Source organism: Octopus bimaculoides, chromosome 7 (genome assembly GCF_046866305.1).
Source record: "Octopus bimaculoides isolate indiv1 chromosome 7, ASM4686630v1, whole genome shotgun sequence".
Classification (NCBI taxonomy): Eukaryota; Metazoa; Mollusca; class Cephalopoda; order Octopoda; family Octopodidae; genus Octopus; species Octopus bimaculoides.
In genome coordinates this window covers 98,055,265-98,062,414 of record NC_142934.1, presented here as the reverse complement: position 1 = coordinate 98,062,414, position 7,150 = coordinate 98,055,265, and the positions used below count along the sequence as shown (strand labels likewise).

General features: G+C 36.7%; 1 protein-coding gene across 2 annotated transcripts in view; it reads left to right on the top strand.

Annotated features, from left to right (window-relative positions):
- LOC106868850 (solute carrier family 15 member 4) overlaps positions 1 to 7,150 on the top strand; it is a 57,322-nt gene that overhangs the window by 23,878 nt on the left and 26,294 nt on the right. For both annotated transcript variants that reach the window (XM_014914291.3, XM_052969816.2), the window contains 2 exons: positions 219 to 317; positions 4,835 to 4,920. In XM_014914291.3, coding sequence (XP_014769777.1) covers positions 219 to 317; positions 4,835 to 4,920 — 185 coding nt within the window. The remainder of the gene's footprint in view (positions 1 to 218; positions 318 to 4,834; positions 4,921 to 7,150) is intronic.

The following is a 7,150-nucleotide window of genomic DNA, read 5'->3' as shown; positions in this document are numbered from 1 at the left end:
ATAAGACACTTACATTTCATTTTATAGGACACTTACATTTCATTTTATAGGACACTTACATTTCATTTTATAAGACACTTACATTTCATTTTATAGGACACTTTATAGGACACTTACATTTCATTTTATCGGACACTTACATTTCATTTTATAGGACACTTACATTTCATTTTATATTGCTTAGGTGTGCCTCTAATTAATTCATTATTTAATTGCAGGTATGAGTTATGTGATGCCAATCATTGGCGGTTATATTTCTGATAGCATTTCTGGAAAATTTAATACCATTTATGGATCAGGCCTCATCTACTTGTGTGGTAAGAAGAAACAAATTTTATTTCTGCCTTTAATACTTTATGTCTCACCTTTCTTTCTTTCTTTCTTTCTTTCTTTCTTTCTTTCTTTCTTTCTTTCTTTCTTTCTTTCTTTCTTTCTTTCAGTATTTATTATTATGACGATGATGATGATGATGACAGGTATTTAGTGTATTAAGCTCTGAGAGAAGAGGTTAATACTTTGAACTCAGAATTTACAAGGATAAAACTACTGTACAACATTAAATTATATACATTATTTACATTTGACGGATATTTGTCCTCATCTTGTTTACTGTTAACACAACATTTCGGCTGATATACCCTCCAGCCTTCATCAGGTGTCTTGGGGAAATTTTGAACCTGGGTTCTCATCCCTAAGATATTTTTCAATGTTGTTGTTGTTATTGTTATTGTTGTTGTTGTTGTTGTTGCTGTTGTTGGTGTTGTTATTATTATTATTATTATTATTATTACGTAAGCTCGCAAGGAATGAAGCCAGTATGCTCCGTTGGATGTGTAATGTCAATGTGAATACCCGTCAGAGTGTAAGTATCTTGAGAGAAAAGCTGAACATTAGAAGCATCAGTTGTGGTGTGCAAGAGAGACGATTGCGCTGGTATGGACATGTGGTGAGAATGGATGAGGATAGCTGCGTGAAAAAGTGCCACACCCTAACAGTTGAAGGAACCCGTGGAAGAGGTAGGCCCAGGAAGACCTGGGCTGAGGTGGTGAGGCAAGACCTTCGTACATTGAGCCTCACCGAGGCGATGACTACTGACCGAGACCTTTGGAAATGTGCTGTGCGTGAGAAGACCCGGCAAGCCAAGTAAGATCGTTGCCAGTGCCCCTGGACTGGTTCTTGTGCGGGTGGCACATGAGATGCACCATTTTGAGCGTGGCCATTGCCAGTACCGCCTGACTGGCTCCCGTAGGATTTTCGAGCGAGATCGTTGCCAGTGCCCCTGGACTGGCTTGTGCGGGTGGCACATAAAAGAGACCATTTCGAGCGTGGCCGTTTTCGTGCGGGTGACACGTAAAAGCACCCACTACACTCTCTGAGTGGTTGGCGTTAGGAAGGGCATCCAGCTGTAGAAACTCTGCCAAATTAGACTGGAGCCTGGTGTTGCCATCCGGTTTCACCAGTCCTCAGTCAAATTGTCCAACCCATGCTAGCATGGAAAGCGGACGTTAAACGATGATGATGATGATGATGATGATTATTATTATTATTCAGGTCACTGCCTGGAATCGAACTCGGAATCTTGGGGTTAAGAGCGTGGGCTACTAACCCCAATATTCCGAGTTGGATTCCTGGCAGTGACCTGAATAATAATAATAATAATAACAACAACAACAACAACAACAACAACAACAACAACAACAACAACAACAGCAGCAGCAGCAGCAACAGCAGCAGCAACAACAACAACAACAACAACAACAATAATAATAACAACAACATCGAAAAATACCATACAAATGAGAATCCAGGTTTGAAATTTCCCCAAGACACCTGATGAAGGCTGGAGGGTATATCAGCCGAAACGTTGTGTTAACAACAAACAAGATGAGAACAAATATCCGTCAAATGTAAATAATGTATATAAGTCCTCATCTCTTAAATATATAACTGTATTAAATTATATGGGCAGTATCTGTGAAAATTCCACAATTATTTTGAAAACTATAACATTGTTTGAAGGTTATAAGGAACTATGAAATATGTAATTTCTTTTGAAATTTTATTTTTTCTGAAGTATTTGATTTTTGAGATGGTTCAAAGTTCACAGTATTAAATTTCCAATTTTAAGAGAGAAAATCTTTGAAGATTATTTTCTTTGTTATATTTCCTTTGTTATACACTTGTCACCTCTTCTGCCTTGAGAGTTATCTTATTTTTATCTTTATGTCAATAAGTGAGTGTGCTCTAGAAAGAATAACATACAATTGTTCATAAGAAAATACCAGTTCATGTCTCTTCACATTTACATTGTGATAACATTATTTAAAATGCTTGAAAATGTGTTGAATGAATAATGTATAAAGGAAATACCTTAAACAATCTTAATAATGGAAGGAATTCAAAGGCATAATTTAATGTTTTATGTTGCTACGGTACAACTCTGGTAGCAATGCTTTAAGAAATCTTATATGTTGGATTGCACCTTTATTTTCATATGAGAAAAAAAATATGTGGCTGAACTTGAACCTGTTGTCCCTGTGAACAGTAGGTTCCTCATTTAAAAAAAAAGAACTCAATAAAGAATTTATGGTGCTGGTATTGCTGTGTGGATGACAAGCTCACTTTGCAACCATGTAATTCTGGGTTCACTCCTGTCATGTGACACCTTGGGCAAGTGTCTGTCTTCTACTATAAGCCCTGGGCAGACCAATGTCTTGTGAGTGAATCTGGTAGGCAGAAAGTGTGCAGAAGCCTGTCTTATATGTATGCATGTGTGTCTGTGTGTTCTTTGTGTGTGTTCTTTGTGTGTGTTCTTTGTCCCTCACTACCACTTGACAACCAATGTTGGTTTGTTTGTGTCCCCATTACTTAGCAGTTTGGCAAAAGATGTTGCTAGAATAAGTACCAGACTTCAAAAAAAAAAAAAAAAGGAAAAAAGAAATTGGTGTTGATTTGTTTGACTAAACCCTTTCAAGGTGATGCCCAAGCTTAGCCTCAGTTCAATAACCGCAACAAGTTAAAGTTGAAAAGGTATGTGTGTGTGTGTGTGTGTGTGTGTGTGTGCATGTGCGCATGCGTGTGTGTGTGTGTGTGTGTGTGACACTTAATAGAAAATATTTCTTTATCAGTTATTTTAAAATAGCTGTATCTATAACAGGCACATGGCTTAGTGATTAGGGTATTCAGCTCTTGGTCGTAAGGGCATGAGTTCAATTCCTGGCAATGCAAACACAGACACAAAGGCACACACACACACATACACGCACACATATGTGTGTGTGTGTATGTGTATATATATATATATATATATATATATATATATATATATATATGGGAGAATATACAAATAATAACAACAGACGAGGACAGGTGGTGTAAATAACAAAAGGATATATTAGTATGACGCTCGGGAATACGGAAAGTCTTTGACGTTTTGAGCTACGCTCTTCAACAGAAAGAATACGGAGACAAGGAGAAAAACACTGAGAAAAAAAATTGAATAGTGTCCAGTCAACGGTCAATCATAATAATGGCTGATCATAACAATGGCTGACCGGAAGTTAGAAATTCTTTTTTCAGGAGAGCTAAGAAAAGGGGGAGATAACAAACGGTGATATATATATGTATATATATATATATATATATATATATATATATTATGCGTACCTTTCCTTCATTGGACACTAAACTCTGCTTGTGAAGACTTTTTGAGGCAAGTGAAATTGAAATCGAACTAAAATCGACGACTGGTACCCATGCCAACGTCATCTCCTTCATTGGACACAAAACTCAGCTTGCGAAGACTTATTGGGGCAAGTGAAACTGAAATCGAGATGGCACCTGTGCCCAGCGTCGCCTTTCTGGCACTTTTGCCCGTGACATGTGTAAGGACTTTCAAGCGAGATCGTTGCCAGTGCCCATGGACTGGCTCTTGTGCGGGTGGCACATAAAATACACCATTTTGAGCGTGGCCGTTGCCAGTACCACCTGACTGGCCTTCGTGCGGGTGACACGTAAAAGCACCCACTACACTCTTTGAGTGGTTGGCGTTAGGAAGGGCATCCAGCTGTAGAAACTCTGCCAAATCAGATAGGAGCCTGGTGTAGCCATCTGGTTTCACCAGACCTCAGTCAAATCGTCCAGCCCATGCTAGCATGGAAAGCGGATGTTAAACGATGATGATATATATATATATATATATATATATATATATATATATACTATCATCATCATCATCATCCTTTAATGACCATTGTTCATGCTGGCATGGGTTGGCTGGTTTGACCAGAGCTGGAGACCTGCACCAGGTTCCAGTCTGATTTGGCTTGGTCTCCATGGTTGGATGCCTTTTCTAATGCCAACCAGTTTACTGTGTGCTGGGTGCTTTTAATGTGAAGCAGCATGAGTGCCCTATGTGGTACTGGCATGTATGCTTTTTACATGGCACCTGCACAGGGATCTTGCAGACCAATCCTCTTCACCAGGGGATTCAGCCATAACACTTCTGCTGTGAAGGACAGGTCTCCTTGAATACAAGGATGGGTCTTCCATTTATCAAATTCACTCACAAGGCTTTTGTCAGCCTGAAGCTATAGTGGAAAACACTTGCTTGAGGTATCACACACGGTGGGACAGAACCCAGAACCACATGGCTGGGAATCAAGCTTCTTACAATATAGACACATCTGTGCCTATTTACTAACTCTTTTTTTTTTTAATTTGACTACTTCCTAAGGAAAGGGCTATTCTGGAAGCCAGTACTTGCAGCTTTGTATAAGTTAACAAGATGGTTTATGGGATCATGTGACTGCATTGCTTTTTTCCTACATTCCAGGTACATTTCTGTTGCCAGCTTCAGCAGTTGATTATCAGAAATGGTTTGGTTTGACATCAGATGGATTAATATTGGATCTCGACTTGGTAAATATTAAAGATTATCTCACCACCACTTTATAAAGATTAAAGATTGCCTTCCTATGACTTCATAAAGATTAAACATTATCTCACTATCAATGTTTAAGGATTAAAAATTATGTTTCTTCATAGAGATTAAAGATTACCTCTTTATATTTTCATATGGTTTAAAGATTATGTTACCATCACATTAAAGTAATTAAACATTATTTTACTGCTACTATATTAGGAATAAAGATTATCTCACTATGATTTTCTTTGGATTAAATATTATCTATCACATTATAGTGATTTCATTTATCTCACTGTCACTTAGATAGATTAAACTATAAAACTCATTATCAGTTTTATATAGATTAAAGATTATTCTACTATAAAGCAAATAATAAGGATTAGCTATACTACAAGTTCAATAAGACTATTAATTAGGTAAGAATTAAATGTTCCCAAGAATAAAATTTTAATAAGGATAGAATATTATATATACTGCCAAATATTATGAAGAAATAACTTTTTCTCTTGTCTGCTAGGGGACATGTTTGATAAAACTCTGGTTATGAAGCTGAAATGATCCAACTAAACCATTGAATAAAAGTCAAGTCATTATGTCTATGAAGAGGTGTCTCTTCTACATAATGAGGGATTACTACTATGAAATAGCAGCTTGAAACTAATATCTTTACTTCAAAGAATATATCAGAATGGTTGTGAATTTTGCTTGTAGTTGAAACTAAAATATTAGATATGATAAGACACCTACACTTGACAAAACTCTTTGGAAATAGTTGTCCTATATATAGACACTAAGAACTTTCTCTTGTCTCTTGATTGCTAAAGTACTAGCATTCTATAAAGAAAATGGAAAAGAAACAAAACACACATTCATGACTTTCTTATTTTTCATCTACAAGAAATGACTTGCTTTATAAAATGTTAAACTAGTACACCTCAGGTTATGTCATTCTGGTGACTTCTAAAAAGAATGAAACAGTGTTGTACAAGAATTTCCACTGACATGAAATTTTAAAAACTTTAAGTATGCAATAACAAGAACAAAAGAAATGAAATATTTGTTTTTTATGCATCTTTTTTAAAATTCCTTTATTTCAAATTCAAATTTCTATCCCACCAAATATTATGAAGAAATGATTATCTCCCTTGTGGTAACTGTCTGCTCAGGAACACCATGTATCATTAACTTATATTTCACTATTCTACATCCATTTTTTCCTGCTGGCATGGGTGAGATATTATTGTTTTTCTTGAAGCAATTGTTTTTTTATAACCAGATGGCCTTACTCATTCTAATCACTCGACTGTGAAATAGGAAGTGAAGCCTGTTTTTATCATTCAGTCAAATTGGAACCAGAAGATTTTTAACAACAAAATAGAAAAAAAAAAAAGAAAACCAATAAGACTAACAGGAGTTCAAGGTAATTAATTTTACACTGTAAGGAAGAAACAGAAGATAGTACATCATTATGAACTTTTATTCTTCACCAACAAAAATCAGAGGATAAAAAAAGCAAGTTCTGTAGAGGTAGTAAAATGATGTTGTAATAAAGGACATATTAATACCATTTTACTGACTCTCTGCAGATTCCAGTTCCAATCTGGAGCAAGCAGAGCTGAAACTTAGCTTAGGTTTAACACAATGGTAGTTATAAGATTCAAATTTAGAATTATTTAACCAGTTCAGGCATAAAAAACGGCCTATAATGCTTTGAAAATCTAACCAACACCCAAAGTTTAATGGCGTTTAGCTAGCAGTGGAAGTCTCACCAGACAAATATCAAGACTGCAAAAGATGCCTTTGTGCATCATACAGTTCTGAAGCTGTCCTGCCTCCCAAAGTGCAGCTGATCCTTTTAGTCACTTGCCAAAATAATTGTAACTGACTTTGTGGAATCATCTTTTTTTCCACTTCTCAGCAACAATGGCTTTGTGAGCAGTTTCCCCATGAAGAAAGGCTGCACCTTTGCTCCCCACTTTGCATCCAACTTCCCACTACACACTCTAGACCAACCTCTTCCAAACTTAGCCCCTTCTACCCCACCAGGCTCCCATCTTATATATACAACTCTCCCCACCAAGCTCTGAACTAAAACCGGTTTCAAATTTTCGCACAAGGCCAGCAATTTTTGGGAGGGTGTAAGTTGATTACATTGACTCCAGTGTCCTACTGGTACTTATTTTATCCACCCCAAAAGAATGAAAAGTAAAGTGAACCTTGGTG